The sequence below is a fragment of the Aptenodytes patagonicus genome, chromosome Z (genome assembly GCF_965638725.1).
Source record: "Aptenodytes patagonicus chromosome Z, bAptPat1.pri.cur, whole genome shotgun sequence".
Lineage (NCBI taxonomy): Eukaryota > Metazoa > Chordata > Aves > Sphenisciformes > Spheniscidae > Aptenodytes > Aptenodytes patagonicus.
This window is the reverse complement of record NC_134982.1, coordinates 45,893,472-45,910,757: the sequence shown is the minus strand read 5'-3', so window position 1 is coordinate 45,910,757 and position 17,286 is coordinate 45,893,472. Positions and strand designations below refer to the sequence as shown.

The following is a 17,286-nucleotide window of genomic DNA, read 5'->3' as shown; positions in this document are numbered from 1 at the left end:
TGTATAAGGCATGTTACTCATTTGTCTTTAACATACCAAAATATTCATATTCAGCTGTAATGCAATAAATCTAGAATTCTGCAAGCAGGGACTGTACTATGCATGGGTCAGAAAAGCCTCAGTCAGGTGTCCTGCCTTGCACAAAGGCCTATGGTGAACAAGTCTGGGTGCACAATCAAGTTCTCACTCTTTGGTCTGGTCCATCAATTAAGTGAAGGGAACCCCACTATACCACAGAGTTACTGTAAGTACAACACCAGGTTCCTCTATAACCTTTGTTTCACACCTTAGCTCTGTGCACATCATCCTTTCTGTCTGCTCCAAACAGGCACCTGCCTTAATGTCATTAAATGACTTTGTAATGGCAGAAAAAAGTGGAGCTGTGGGAAATATTAGTTAATTATCTTAAAATTTATTGTTTCTAAGTATCAACAGGAACTTAAAAATCAACAACTAAATATGAACACTGAAACACAAGTAATGGGTCATGTTCTGTTCTGAGATGAAGGAGAAACCCTGTGCAACTATCCCCAAACATTACCTGATCATCTAAGGCTAAGAACTTTAAAGAAGGCTATGTTTGGCCCTGTGTGAAATCCAACTATCTGACTCTATAGCATAAATACTTCCTAGAACAGCATTGTCTTACCCAGTCTGTTGTTATCTGATGCAGTTGGGTTATTATGTACATCACTGTTGACAGTCACCATTACTTGTTCTAATGACATTTGAAAAAAAACATGTGAGAGTTGTACTATTATCCTGCAAATGTAAACTTCATCAGTAGGTTTTGTTTGTTTGTTTTGGTTTTTTTTTCACCTTGCTTTAGTAAGTTCTCAATGTTTATAAAGAGTGAAAGCTTACCTATATTCCACAGCACTTTAAACAACAATTCAGAGCCAAATCTTGATTTGCCTTAAATGAATGGGACTTATGCTATCAGTTTCAAGAGAAGTTGAATTTGACTGTTAGTAATTAACAATGACTAATTCATTTACATTGCATTTTCTTGCTTGTTCTATCCTTGAGGCACTCTTGGTACTTCTACCCTGAAAGTAGGTAATGGCACATTCAGAAGCTGACCATGCTAGCTTTGAGCCACCGCACATTTCCAAAAGGGTGTGGCAAAATTCCTTTTCTCTGAAACAATTGATAAAGTTTAGTGTAAGGCGTCAAGAAAAAAACAAAGGGACCTGGCTAATTTACAGACAAAAATATAGTATCAGCTGAAGTGAGCATCATTTCAGAATGGCTAGGCTTCTGCACAGGGACTGTTTTACCTGCAGAGGAAGGCTCTAGGCTAGACTGACATTGAGAAGATGAGTTTCTCACGGTCATATCCACATGTAGTGATGAGTGTCTTAAGAACTTGTAAGGAATACTACATCATTGTTGGAATCTGTGCTCTTGCTGAAGCTTACATCATTTGGGTCCTTGCTACTTCTACTGCCTCCTCTCACATACATAAAATAACTTAAAGTGAATTAATATAGTTTTGCCATACCATGAAATTCTCAATGAGAGAATTCAAAACCAAAACCCTATCATTGAAAACTCAGTTCATCACGCAGTGTATTAACGTCACAGCCCTAAAAGCCTACTGTCATGTCAAGAAAAATGCACAGCTGTAAAATATGTTGACCTTCATGACTGTATATGCATGTTGCAAACTCTGTCTAACAGAGTTTGAGGAAGAATGAGGATCCGTTTCTGCACATGGTACAAAGGTGGCAGGCTTTTCCAGGCCTTTCTGCAGTATTTTTACTGAGTCACTGTAGTTAATCATTATCTTCTAAGTAATTTCTGAAGGATGTTTGGAAGTTACAGGTTAGACGGAAAAAGAGAATTATCATCAGGGTTTTGGTAGTCTAGAATTGAAAGCTACTGCATGGCTGCTACCTTCCCTTCAAATATCCTAGGCCATTCAGACCTCCTCTGTGGAATTTTGTTTTCTTAAATCTGTGAGATTGCATACGTTCTTGGACACTAAGTCAAAGGACAGATATATGTATTTACATAAAAACACACATCTACACCACACTTTTAACACTAAAGCAAATCATTGCAAGTGAAAGCTTTCTGGCCTTTTAGTTTGTTCCTTACCTTGTCGGCTGCAATCACAGTGAATCACATTGCTGTGTTTAAAGTCACCTCTGAATTTTCATTTGAGAAGTTGTTAACTGATGAGCTACTATTAAGTGAAGAGTACTATGCAAAACACAGGTAGACAATAGATCTGCTTATATTCTTAGCTGCATCTACATATATATTAGTAACTCTAGTAGACAACAGTGATGCCTAAAACAACCAGTATGGAAGAAGACTCAGACCTAGGACCTGAGCAGTCTACAGGAGTCAAGAAGTCCACAAGGGAGTCCTGCAAGTCCTATTGAAGGCACAAGAATTAATGACAATAAATACATATTTTAAAGGAAAAAAATGGTTAATAGAAGGGAGTCCAAAACAAAAAAAAAAAAAAAGAAAGAAAAGGGTAAAAAAAAAAAAGTCTATTGACTTTATTCACTGAAACATGGAAAGCAACCAGGTTAAGTGTGTAGAAAAGAAAAGGACACAGAAATACAGAATAATTGTGGATGGGTGAGGGGTGGGGAGATAGGATGGCTCTGACAGGACACAGGTAAAATGGAGCAAGGAAAAAGGACTGAAATATAAAGACGCAGAAACTGAACAGAAGTGCTTTAAAAAATGGTTCCAGGGGAAGCAGAAAAAGCTACAAACCCATTAAGCAGCAGGCAATCTGGACTTAATTTGCACACTAGCTCTCTGACTATTTAGAGTCATTGAGCTAATAGAGGCAAAATATTATGGGCAGTGGGTATTTAGAAGATGATTTCTCATGTCCTAACTGCCAACCTCTCATCTGGCTTCTCAGAGTTCAAAAGAAGTCAGTTAGGCAGGTTGAGGCAAAGCCTGATTTTGGCTTGAGTTGCTGCTGGGGCACTGGATTCTGAGTTTAATATTAGTTTTAAAAAACACTGCTGTTATGTAAGCTGCCACTCAGACTTGCAGAGGAAAGTACACTGAAGAATAAAAATAAAAAACTCAAAATAAAAGTAGAAGAGAGAAAAAAAGCTATCCATCTTCCCTGTACAAGGAATGACAGAACTTCATTCATCCTTTAAGGGAACATTATGTATCTGTCTCTCCCAGATGCAAATGTGTCCAAGACAATACAGAAAATAATAAGTAGTTTAAAATGTAACCTGCCGATACTTTATTTCCAATACCAGCTCTTCATTCAGAGAGTTTTGAAGTGAGCACTGTGTTCATCATTAGTCTTAAAACAAACACTATAATGATTTTGCAATATACTTTTTGGGGGACATCAAATTTAAGTTTAACTGCTCTCCCCCAAAGAGAATGTGCTACATAAAGTGTAGTTTGAATTATGTTATTAATATGGATCCAGTTGAGCCAACAGTGAGGATTTTTTTTAATCCTACAATTGGCTTTCTGGAAGTACCACAGCTGACTATCTCATGAGCTTTGCAGATCTGTATCTCAGATACTGGATGATCTGTAACTTCCTAAGAGTTTACTCTCACTGGGAGCTGGATAAAATGCCTTTAAGTCCAATTGTTTTTAGCTTTTCTATTCATTAGAGAAGAAAGCATAAAAAGAAAAGTATAAAGGTAAAAAAGCCTTATGTTTATACATACTGAACTCATTCTGAAAGAAGAGCCTTTCACAAACATGATCCTTTTTAAATGCAAAGAAGCCAATTTTTGTTTCCTCCTTTAACCAGCACACAACACAGAACTGAGCAGTTAATGGTATCATAACATCTAATGCATTGCCATATTTGGGAACATCACTGTTATGGGGATAGTCACACATCCATGGACTCAATTTCGACCTGTCCCAAACAATCTCAGTCACGCCTCTTCTCACTGGCTATGCTCCCTACAAGCCTTCACCTAAGTCATTCAGGAAGGAAAATGTTATGACATGGTCACACCTTCTGAACTTTTTTCACAAAGCGAGATGATAAATTTCAGTTGTCTGAAATCCTTTTTACTCCAACAGGATTTGAACTAATATATTCCAGTGAGTTGTACATAAATTGGAGGTCTGCAGGCAAACTTTCTTGGTCATTACAAACCTGACCTAAGCTCTGCCAGAGAAAATAAAAGTTTCCTGTAATGATGACTTAACTGAATTCAAAACTAAGTTTCATATACTCACATCCCACTCTCCCAAGTATGTCTCTACATATGAGCTGCATAAATTTGGAGATCAGGTATGTAAACCCAAGCATTCAAGGGAAAGCACAAGCAAAAGAAGTGCTGAGCAATTGAAAGTTTCTATGATGTTAAGTCTTGTTCACTTTCTCTCTTCACCAAGTCCATATGGTTTATCCTAAGCAGAATGCTACCTGGAACCTTGATCCAAACAAAGTATTTTGAAACAAAAATCAATTTACATTTTTACTTTTTCCAGCTTGGAGGAAATCAAGCACAACACGACATGTATCTCTGGTCTTTTTAAATGAACAGTGATTTATATGCAGAAAGCTCAAATTGCTGAGTGGAAGGGAGGAAAGCAAAGAGAAGATGTAGTTGCATTACCTAAAAAGGTATTCTTATCAAATTTGTCAGTTTCTGATTTCAAGTAGAAACTTAAATAAAAGAATTCATTCCTAGTTTTATTTGCTTCTTGGATCTGAGCCACTGCTTCAAAGAGCAGTACTGGCTAATGCTGTGGCAAAATGAGGACAAAATGTCACCTCATTTTTATTGGAAAGCAAGGAGAGAGTCCTGGGTAGGTTTCTGGAGAATGTTTATTGCCCAAAGAAGAATAATGTCTTGCCTCATTAGAGCAATGCCTACACAGCAGCAGAAGATAAAGTTGTCTGAAGAAATCTCTACTTTTTCTTAGAGTTTTTCAGATTTTGCATGCACCAGGCTCAATGCTGCCTCGTGTTTCAGAGCACAGTAACATAAACATTTAATACAATTTTTCTTTATTTCTAAACATTGCTTTTACCTCATGAGGCACTAAGACGGTATTTTTCATTCATGCCATGAAGAGGTCTAATGACATATGCAAATACTACTTGTTTTACCTAAAGACAAAAGCATGGATAGAAGACAAACAAATGAAAACCAAAGACCTAAAAATACACAGACTTGGATGCACACTTAACTTATTAGAGGCCAAGGATTCCCAGAAAATTCTGGATCTGAGTTTCACATTAGTCTTTCCAGATCAGATTTTCCAATAACTGAATTCACTTAGTAATTGGAAAAACTAGGACCAGAAGAGATTCAACAGTCTATCCTATGAAGTTGTACATCAAGATAAAGCCTTGACCCCCTTATGTGCCCCAGTTGCTTAAAACAACAGGAAGGCAGTACACAATACAATATCATATTAACCTCAGGACTATTTATAGTAACCCAAAACTTAAAGAGTTTTTGTTCTCCTCTACAGTTCTTCCAAATACTCTAATATATTAAAAATATTTCTTTTCCACTATCACTAGCTTTTCCTCTAATTTTAAATTTATGCTCCATAGCTAAGGATACATAGTTTGTCATTTTATGGATGCTGCCACCTGTATGAGATTTCCAAATGGGCTTAATAAAATTGGAGCCATTAACATTAGTGTTGCAGGCAGCATTCAATCTATTTAATGGTTTGTTTCATTGATCTACAAGTTCATAAAATGAGAAAGGGGGTCAAACAGAATGTACTTTAGTATGGAACCCTATAAAGCTGTCCTCAGTGTGAAATGAGTTAGAACCAAGAGATGATAGTAAAACTTGACCTGTCTACTCAGCATTTTAGAGGCCAAAAATATTTTGGGCTAACAGTCCTCTACATTGCTAACAAGGGTCATTTAATATCTTAATCTGTTTTTCCTTAGTCTGATTTCAAGTTTTTATTTTATTTCCCAGTATGATACATTGGAAGATGCGCTCATTTTCCAATCAGGCAGCAGAAAATGAAACATTTGTGCTCAGCACTCTTAAGGAGAAAATATTGCATCTTTCTCAAGGAGAGTCATTACCCTCATGTCTTCCAGCACAATATCCAACAGACGTTTCCTTTTACAGTACTGCTGCTGATGGTGTAGGTGTTTTGCTTGCTATTGATTAGTGAGAGTCAAGGACATTAAAAGCTGAAGCTCAAACCACCAGTGCTAAGAGCTAGTCAGTGCATATATTTTGCACAGCTTCTAATTCAGGGACAGGTTAAAGCGAAGAGAGAGAGTGTGAATAAGCAACCGTTCAGACTCAGAAACAGAACTCTGCAGTAACAGCAGCTCCCCATAGAACCACAGAAAATGCACATTAATAGAAACCCAGTTCATAGGAAAGGGCGTAGCAATTACTGTCTGCACACACATTTTAAAACCTGGACGTCTGCAGGTTATTTTACACTTCATTTGCATGAAACACTGTATGCCTGTGAGATTAATGAATATATCAAGGAATGCTTTTTCAAAGCTTTCTGCAAGTACTTGAAAAGTCAAAGCTGTTAAGAAAAAAGGCTGTTTACCTTATGACATCCATAGCATTTGTGTTTAATACATTAATTGGTATGCATGTAAAATACAGAAATGTTACTACACAGGTACACTTTTGACAAGTGTCAGTTTACAGCCACAAGAAAGAAGATCAGAGCACATGAAGCACACAGCATAATTATGCCTTACCCCTTTGAAAAAGAGAATCACTGTCAACTTCGAAACCATTCTGACTCTACCTGAATATTGAAGCCAACTCTACCATCAACGTTAGCTTGCATAATTCCAAGGATCAATAGATATTCCACATTTTCAATATATGGCCTTTCGACAAGAACTGGCAAGCCAGTTTTTATATACAAATTAGGGAAATAACGTTGCTCATTCCAGTACAGTAAGAGTCATGGAACTATATCATATATATTAATTTCTAATGGGATTATTTCGCTTACTGTTGACTTGCAACAATATTAACTCCTTTGATCATTACAGGCCTCATAGCTGTTATTGAGCAATTCTCCAGCTTTCTTTCTATGACATTTTACCTTGAGTCTGTGAAGTCTGAATACTTCTTACAAGACGCATACCCTAATCACGGAGTGCCTCTAGTAAAACAATTCCTTTTTTTTTTACTTCATTAATCTCAACTGCCTTCCTTTACAGTCACTACTTTTCAAGCACTTCCATGTGGCAATTAATGATTCCTTAAAAAAAATGATCTGTGTATGGTCAATGACCAGGATAATGGACTGACAGCAAGCAACCAAGAGCCAAATCCCAGCTAGCTCAGTTACTGTTTTGCTCCACAAACACTACGACATCATTTCTGTGCATCTTTTCTTCCTCCATCCTGTGCAGGCCAGAGATCACCGCCCCATTTTGATACAATCTTGGCTCAAGTATTTCACCCCACAAATTCTTTCCTGATAGGAAAATTAAGACATAGGTCCCATAAAAGATGCCAAAAGCCCTGCTAGTTATCTCTTACCACAAATCCTAATGTCACAGCACAGGGAAGAGACAATCTTACAGCTGCCTTCCACTGAACCTTATCTACATCTGTCCTCCTCCAGAGCAACACATGGGCTTTGAACGAAGAGAAGGATGAGGCATGGGATGAACCTCATGGTCTGGATTTACACTCCTAAAAAGCCATCTCCAAGTCTGGCATACATTTTGTAGGCAGTTTGAAGTATATACGTTCAGGTCCTGCACCTCTTCCAAGGCTTCAGGGACTTTTCTTTCTCCCCAGATACTGCAGTAAGTTGGAATCACACCAAAGACACTGCTTGGCTGTGATGTCCCTGTGATTCCTCCCAAACACAGAAGATGGAGAATATTTTTAAGGAAAAATACTGCACAAGACAGTACTAAATGAAGCAGTTTGAGTCTTCTGAATCACAGCTGCTTGGAGCCAAAGTGAAAACAATGTGCACTTACTCCAGTCTGGCCTTGGTTTGCTTCACTCTGTTCTCAGTTTTACGTGGGCACAAAATGGATCTCCATTCAAAGGAGCACTCTTCACAGGATACACCAAGGAATGGAGAAGGAAAATGGTCTTGGGAAAAAGGAAAGCTCCCACTTTTTGTATTTATGAATGCTACCTCTTACAGCACCTTTTTGACAGAACAAAACACATACTATATTTAAAAGGCTAACTGCACCTAAATTACAGCCAAAAAGCCCCATCTGAAGAGACTCAGTGACTTTACAGGAGAAAGTAAACAATTTTACTAGATGATACCATGCAATTATAAACCTAATTAACATGAAATAAATTAGACATGAGTCTATAATGGATACCATGTTTAGTTGCTTATTGCCATAACTGCCAGGGGAGGCTATTAGCAAATAAGTGAATAAGACTGTTCTTATTTGAAACTGTGTTCCTGCAACTGGAGTTGCTGGGTTTCTCATCCACATCTGGCACACAGTATGCTACATATGCTATATATCCTATTTGAATTCTACTTGTCTGCTACCACTGATGCACTAGGAACATAACTTTCCAAGCTGTGTGAACAACAACAGAAATATCCTTTCCCTCTCTGCGCCTGTGGAACAAGCTCCTGTCCTGTTACCCAACCAAAGAAAACCATTCCCCAACATATTACTGTCATATAACTTTGTAGGGAGAGAACCAGGAAAGAAATGGTGCTATTGCTCAGTTATTTCTGTAGCATTACCACGGTGTGCCTTCTGAATTTCCCTCTTTCTACAGAAAGAATGGTCTTGTAGCTATATTAAGGTTAACAAAATGCTTGAAATGCATTTGAAATAAGAGATATTTCTTCTGATTTTTCACTTAGTGACAATTCCCCCTAAAGGCACTGTTTAAGAAATCCAGAGTCCTCAGTCCTCATAGTGAAAACCCCTTGCCTTTTCAATCAATAAATAGCCAAACCAATACTCCTGACTCTTCTTTGGTCAGGCAAACAGCATGACTGCCTGCCTATCTTTGGGCTCCAGAAACCAAACAGGTCCCAGCCTGCAAAAATCACAGGTCAGGAGTCCCTGGAACCTGGCGATGCTTTGCCCACAATGCTGCCAGCATTGACCAAGGTGGTGCTCTCCACTCATGTTGCTGCCACTGCAGAAAAAATCAGCTTACACCTGCCTTCCTTTCATGAGATGGGGTTCCCATCTCATCCCCACCTCCCCAACTTCCTCCCAGAAAATAAACTCACTTACTTGGAGCAAGGCTGCTGCAAACTACAGTTTGAATGACTCCACCCTGCCAGAGTAATCATGTGAATTCAGATGTAAAACAGACACACAACAAGATCTAAACAGTAGTTAACAAGCCAAAAACTCTTTAGTGTAAATGGGATGTGCAAGACTAGTTGCTTCCAGGCCCATCTACTAAGCTAAAGACTTCAAAGACAAAGAGGCTCAGGGCACATTTGTGTCAGTAAATAAAAAAAGGCCAGAGCCCAGGCTTGAGCAAGGGTGTATCTTCTTTTTTATCCACAATTATTTCATCTATGTAAGATAAATAACACTCTCCCAGACATTGTCCCAGTACGGTTCAAAGGAGAGCATGGGTCAGGAATTATCTGCAGTATGTATGAGGCCACCTTATTTGAGGCATGAGGGAGAAGAGAGTTTTAAACGTATGGGCATGATCTATGCCTTTCCTTAAGGGCCAGAGAATGTACCCTAGCCCCATTTGCTTTGATGGCATACTGGTAGCCTCAAACACTGCTGTGCTTTGCCCCAGAACCGAGTGAAATTATATAGTACATGCAAACCACACACTGTGCCTATTCTCCAGGGAGACCACTTAACAGATAATATAGAATTGAGTTATTTCTGATTACTTGAAATACAGTGGAAAAGGTGAGTCAGTTATGTGAAATGCATGCTAGTATTGCAACTGGTTAAATAATTTTCAAAATAATTGTACCAATTTTGTTAATGTAGGACACAAAAGCCTGGTATTTGGCCAGTTCTAATTATTTAGGCTTGGTGCCATGAATCAATATTGATGGAACAGAAAGCAATTTTTGACATTCTGTCTGAAAAGTGTATTAACAGGTACTTGAGAGCTCTTGTGATTTTACTCTTGTCTGGACTGGAAAATAAGATGATGATTGAAAACATGTTAGCAAACTTAAAAAACTAAAAAAACAAAACCCACTAGTGTCTAAAGACACTAGTCTAAACATGGTATTTGGGACTTGTCCCTAGATATACAGCTGGGTTTGCTTACACCAAATGGATTCTTACCAATTGCTTCACAATGTATTTGTAATGAGCAAAACAAGACAGCAAGTTACATTCTAACACTGTTATTTAGACCATCCCAATTTATCAAATATTTCAATAGAATAAAATCCCTTTCAAGCCCTGTTCAAAGCCCTGACATTTACACAAAAAGAATTTCCCAGATTCATAAGAGAACCTAACATGCATCATTAATTTTCACAATTTTGACTGCATATATATTTTTTCGACCAAAAATGTATGTATACATGTACATATACATATACATAATAGGATAGATACATCCTGGAAATGTAACTGAAAACAAATGCAGTATTTTATAATGACATCTGTTCTAAGAATAAATAATTCTGTAAATTCACTAGGTATATTTAAAAACAATACAGTCTTTGCTCTTTATAGGTTAGGAGTCTGAATAGCTTTATCATCTCACCTTCATTGTCGCAGTCTTGCAATGAAAGCCATATTTGATCTACCAGACCAACTCCTTTTACTTCACCATGAACTGGAATGGAATGCATTATCATTAATGCAATTGTCAAGGGTTTGGTTTGCAATTGCCAATTCTACTCTTTTTTTGTATTTATATTTCTTCACCAATTGCTTTATTTTCTACCCTACTCTGCAGAAGAGAAAACATCCACTGTGATACTTCTAGATTGTTCCCAGTTCACATTTTTCACAGTTAACGATCTATACCATGAGGGGGGCTATCACTATTAACTGGTATTTTTTGGACTGGACTCTACCAGACACAGCTTGTACATGTGTTTTAGAGCTATAGAAACACACATGGCTTCAAAATATTTATGAAAAAATTGTAATATCATGCTTTATGATAAGCAGTGAGGAGATATTCTTCAGTCACTGGCCAAATTCTTCTTGGTTTATACCCTTGGCCTGCAAAGATGAACTTAATGTACAGATAGCCCCCTCTGAAGTCAAGGGTCAATACTTAGTCATACTGCATGGAGCACTTTTTTGTTCAGGGTTTATGGTTTTTGTCTGGGGCTTTTGCTTTTGTTGGGGATCATATACAGACAAAAACCCAATTCATTAACAACCAAGTCAGTAATTCACTGCATTAAAGAATCCTCAGAAGACCTAACATCAAAATAGCTTGTTCAGCACCTGGCCCTACTCCTCACTCCCAGTACTGAAATTAACCTCTAAACAACTCGCATTGCCTAAAGCTTCTGCAAATTGCCATCTGTTGTGCCAGAGACCCTGGTGTTCCCTTGCTGCTTCCTGGAAGGCAGGAGGTACCAATGTAGCAAACCAACAGTTCTCCACGTCTCCTTCTGCTCTAGCCCAAGGTAGTTCAGTATGAGGCACCACAATGAACATAAACAAAAGATTTGCAAATTCAAGCCTCTCTGTTCTGAGTTTTCAGATATCAGCGCTAAGTATTCTTTGCAACATGAAAAAATGAACTTCACATGCAAAGGCAACAGATCTATGGCCAGCAGACCTGGACATACATTATGAATTCAATGTAGGGACAAACGTCTAAAAATAAAAAGCATATAAAAGCAAACCCCAGCCAAATGGCAGGGCTCAAATTAAATCATCTACTTAAATTATACTGCTTGAAAATTCATGTAGCTGCACACTTTTTATATATATATATATATATATATATATACACACACACAAATTCCCTCCAACATATTTCACATGAGTCACTGAACAGCTTTTTCCTTGGAAATTATATTAACATTAAGTTACTAGTCCCACACAGAAAAGCAATAGAAATAGATTATCTATTACTAGTGTTTTATGAACAGCATAAAATCAATAGAATATATATAAAACTGATTTGAGCCATATTAAATATGATGTCAGTAGAATCAGCAAATTGAACTGTGGACATTCTTTTACTGATTAGGGATTATGACCCACAGCAAATTTGGATCCATCGTGTTCAACAGGCATGATTAACTGTGTTCGTAATATTCTACAATAAAGCTGACCTCCAGGAGCTCACTCCTGAAATTATTATGATAACTCCGAATTCTGTCATGACTTCAGACCTTTACCCTGTCCAGATTTTCCTAAAAAGCAGGAGAAGGAAGAGATGATGCCCTAAGTTTTATTTGTTATTTTTCAGCCAACATAAAAATTATACTGGACCAACTTTTTTAGCTCCCACAAATACATCCAGCTCATTCTACTCAAGTTAACAGATCTTAAATATCACTTTTAAACTATAGAATTTAAGTTTCAAAAAGCAGACCCTGTTCAGCAATATGATGTCTATGTGAAAACTGAAGCACGTAAGTAAGGATAGGCAGCCTTGCTTGCCTCTTGGCAAAGCATCAAACCTGTATTTTATCAGCCTATTCAGGAAGAAAATGCTTGGCTGAGAGAATACAGGATTCCAAACAAAAGATATTAAGATATTCTTCTGTATTTGTGAGTGACTGCTTATGATATTTCTCAAAACAGGAAAGCTATTTTACAGGGACAAAGGTTTCCACCCCTGTTAGAGGAACACTGTTTCCTTTCCTGCAATTAAAATACTGAATCTGGAACTCCCCTTAGGATTTACAATGTAACTTCAGGAAGTGAGGTTAGTTATTGAGTATGTAACAAGTTTACTTAGTCTACACTGAACTGATTCCTAAATAAAGGAAAAAAAAATGTACCAAGAAAAGTACACAAAACCCCTATTAATATTATTTTAAATATACCTTTCACTTGCAGTTCTGGAAAACAAATTGCCAAAACACATTAAGAAGTATCATCGCCCATACAGTGGAAACATCCTTTCCCTCGCAAAGACAGAAACTTACTTTCTCAAACCCAACTCTATTTTACAAATCTTGCAAAATCAGATATCTGAAATATGCTATACCACTGTTTCACAGCTTTCCTGTCCATAATGCCTCCACAAGATTACTGGGGAAAGGAAGGGAGGGGAAAAGCCCCTCTCATGACCGACACAAAGCCATTCACAAGCACAGCACCCCTGTACTTGGATCAGGGCAGAGCCCTCTCCCGTAATAATACGGCTTTCTGTCTAAGCCTGACTGTGCTAAGAGTTATTGATGACAACCTCAATTAAACTAGTAATTAAATACTCCAAAACACTCATATGATTGGACAAGGTTTGTGAGAAGGACAGAGACCAAGCAGCAGTTGTGACCTTGAAAGAAAAGTATTGATTGGATTTTGCCTTGTGAAAGGAAGGAGGGGAAACTGAAACCAACCATCCTGAATCATTAATGAGCTCCCACAGCATGCTCCTAACTCCCATTTTGTACATATCCAAGCGGATCTTTCCTCAGGCTTCCTCAAAAACAGCACATTTACAAACTATTCATGAAAAGCAACTGCAAATTCATTCAACACAACATGAAGTATCTCTAGGCAATAACTCAAAGGTGTCACTTTTTGTGTACTTTAGACAATGTAATACATGTTATATATATTTTTAAACACACATATATATGCGTGTGTTTATAAATATTATGTTCATTGATTGCTTGTGCCACTACCTAGGCTTTCATTAGTACCCACTGATGCAGAATATGATTTTCCAGTCTTCGGATCTTTCCTAGGACTGAAAGGCCTTTGAGCATACTTTCTATCATGAATATCCATTTGGCCCTAAAAAGGAGTAGTTTTTTGTGGTTTTTTTTTTAAAAAGTTCTTCATAGAATGGAATGAAATAAAATTATGTGAAAAGTTATAATTTGTGTGGAAGGAAAAATCCAGGTAACTGCTGTTTTGTAGTGATTAGCACGAAAGCAATATAGAAGCGCAAATGGGGAGCAGAAAGCCAACCATTAGATGAGACATAGGAAGGTATATGATAATTTTCCCCTTATTTATCTTACATTTCACTACATCCTCCTTCTTAGTGAGTTTTCCCTCCTCAATACATTCTTCAGTTTTTCTTCTAAAGTCTCCTTTCCTACAAATTGTCTCCAACAGCTTTTCTCTGGGTAGGTCCAGCTACTGTGCTACTTACTGCAACACAAAGAAAGGCTCCTCCTTTGGTCTTGGCTCGTCTAGCAGTCCTCCTGTAAATCATTCTCTAACTATTAATATATTTGTACAGAGAAGTCGTAGTTCAGGTTATAGAACTGCTTCTCTGATTTCAAAATGCCTTTATTAAACAAATCAACCATGTTAAAAGATTGGAAAATTATTAAGCCAAGACTTTTTTTAAAATCTTATCAAACCAAGAGAACTTGAACAAAACCATCAAACAGCCAAATGATCATTGACTGTAGACATTTCTTCTCAGAGAGATGCTGTTCAACAAAGAAAGGTATACCAACAAGGTTGTCCTGGTTTCAGCAGGGATAGAGTTAATTTCCTTCCTAGTGGCTGGTACAGTGCCGTGTTTCGGATTTAGGATGAGAACAATGTTGATAACACACCCATGTTTTAGTTGTTGCTAAGTAGTGCCTACGCTAGTCAAGGACTTTCCAGCTTCCCATGCTCTACTGACTGAGAAGGCTGGAGGTGCACCAGAAGCTGGGAGGGGGCACAGCCAGGACAGCTGACCCAAACTGGCCAAAGAAACATTCCATACCATGTGACGTCATGCTCAGTACATAAACTGGGGAGAGCTGGCCCGGGGAGGGCTGCTGCTTGGGAACTGGCTGGGCATCAGTCAGCGGGTGGTGAGCAATTGCTTTGTGCATCACTTGCTTTGTATATTCTTATTCTTATTATTATTATTAGGATTTTATTTTATTTCAATTATTAAACTGTTTTTAATCTCAACGCATGAGTTTTCTCACTTTTACTCTCCCGATTCTCTTCACCATCCCACCGAGCGTGGGGGGAGTGAGCAAGCGGCTGTGTGGTGCTCCGCTGCCAACTGAGGTTAAACCATGACAAAGGTGAAAATATGAAAAGATTTTTCTGTTTACCATCCACTACAGGAAGAAATAAAGGCAACAACTTCTGTCTCCACTGCTACAGAGCAGTGCATTGGCAGAAGTCTATACGCTGTATCTGCAGAAAGGAGTGCTCAGTGCTGTCAAAGACAGTGAGTTCACATGTGTAGGAAGTTGGCTGTTTTCAAAACATCTGTGTGATTAGTTTCCCTTTAATTGCCTATTTAATTACCAATATTTCCACTGTCTAGAGATTAGAAATCTTCCTTAGAAACACCCTTTTTCAAGGATAATATGGTAACATTGACAAGGGCAAGAATTACTACTACTGGAACTACATTCAGGTACCTTCTATAGTAATAGGATATAAAAAACCACTAGAGTAACAGTGCTGCTTCTATACTTAATGATTACTGAATTAATGTCATAAAATAAAATGCTAACCATTATCTTATATAAAGTATATAGGTGATTAAAAATTCTATACTGCAAAATCACACTCAAAAGGAGATTATTCCTTTTGCCCTAAATTCTGAAATGTAACAGTTTTGCTCACCATGGAAATTTACATTTCTGTATGCTAGCAAAAAATCATTCAAAAAAGATTAAAAGATCATAGGTAAGAAACAAGCGAGCTAGGCAATGATAAGGGCACTCGTTTAAGTAAGAGAGAAAGAGATGAGCTGTGGATTACAGTGACAGACTATGCATGAAGGCCAGTGTGCAAACCTACACTGTAACAAAGCCAGAAACCAATGCATCTTCACTGCTGGTCCAAAACCGCAGTGTGACCACACAGTAAGTTTAGCAAGAATCTGGTGATGGACAGCTTTACATCAGGAATTACATGGTGCTATACAGGAAGAGCAGAATCATTCATAATGTTATTGTTCAGTTTACATTTTCACTCTACCCTTGTCTGTTCCGTAAGGTACAGGTAATGAACAATGAGGTGTTTCAGTGCCATGAACTGGACAATATCTAAACACCATATCCAAGGGTCTATAAGACCTCTGAATTAATTCTTTCTTGTAAAAACAGAAAAATAATATTCAAAATCAAAACACCATTATTAAGTATCTTGTTCCCTTTAAATTTCAAAGAGTTACAAACCTTCCCACTTTTGGTTACGTAGCTGTGTTCAGACCCATGGCTCTTCCGTAGACTTTACAAAAAATCAAGGAGGAATAAAATGCAGTGGAACATTCCTCTGTAAAAAAAGTTTACAATCTTGGCTATAACTACTAGAGCCACCTAACATCAGAAAGGAACTGTAATGATTTTTTAAAAATGATCTGCATACAATCCTATGCATAAGTCTGTAATTTACAGGCCAAGGGCAAAATTCTCCTCTTCCATGCACACTACAAATGTAGTATCTGTGGAGTCTATCACAGTGCTTATTCTGCACCGACTGGTAGCTCCTATTTCCATCAGTGGTGTTTCCGGTGCTGAAAAAGCAATAGGACGCAGCAGTCAGGCTAGGGCAAAGAGGTTTGCTCTCACTGCTGGCTGAACCCTGCAGCACTAATCACCATGACACAACTAGCCATCCTTCTGGTTTAACAGAGCTGATCTACAGTTCTAACCAGCTGCTTCTGTGTACACAATTATTTGCATGTGGTGGCTGGGAGTGGCCTCATTTTTTTTGCATTTATGATTTTAATTGTACATATTGCACACACTGAAATTCACTGTATTCCGTGAAATATCCAGAGAAAGTCTGCCTGCAGTTTGCATTTGTTACTGTATTCTTTGATGTGTTCACATCCAATCTTGTGACCACATATGAATAGCACAGGTCAGATGAAGTAAACCTTTGCCAACAGAGGTGTCCTGGCTAGGGGCCAGGTTGAGTGCCACGGTACAGAGCTTTGCAAAATAAACTTTCTTATCTTCCTACCTTTTTGATCATGTGCAAGAAGCACATTTCTTGGCCCTGGCTGTCCGATTTTCAGTGTCACTTGTCTGGCCTTCATTCATCCCAAGTTGAAGTTTAAATATTTTAATTTTTTCTTTTGCGTTTTGTTTTCTTAAAAAGATGCGCAGGAATTCATGACTATGTGGACTCAGTGAGGGGCACCACAAAAGACAGGTGACTGCAGGACACTGTCATTGGCTAAGGAGCAGGACATCTCTCACAACAGAAGCACAGATTTCTTCCTCCAGTCCCATGGGATTATTTTGAAACATACATACCTTCTGGTATCA

The 17,286-nt window shown here is 38.0% G+C and overlaps 1 protein-coding gene across 2 annotated transcripts in view; it reads right to left on the bottom strand.

Moving 5' to 3' along the window:
• Positions 1 to 17,286, bottom strand: part of NTRK2 (neurotrophic receptor tyrosine kinase 2) — a 204,989-nt gene that overhangs the window by 110,972 nt on the left and 76,731 nt on the right. Inside the window, exon 12 of one of the 2 annotated variants that reach the window (XM_076362357.1) lies at positions 10,653 to 10,724. The exons of the other annotated variant lie outside the window; for it this stretch is intronic. Coding sequence (XP_076218472.1) covers positions 10,653 to 10,724 — 72 coding nt within the window. The remainder of the gene's footprint in view (positions 1 to 10,652; positions 10,725 to 17,286) is intronic. 2 annotated transcript variants of the gene reach the window in all.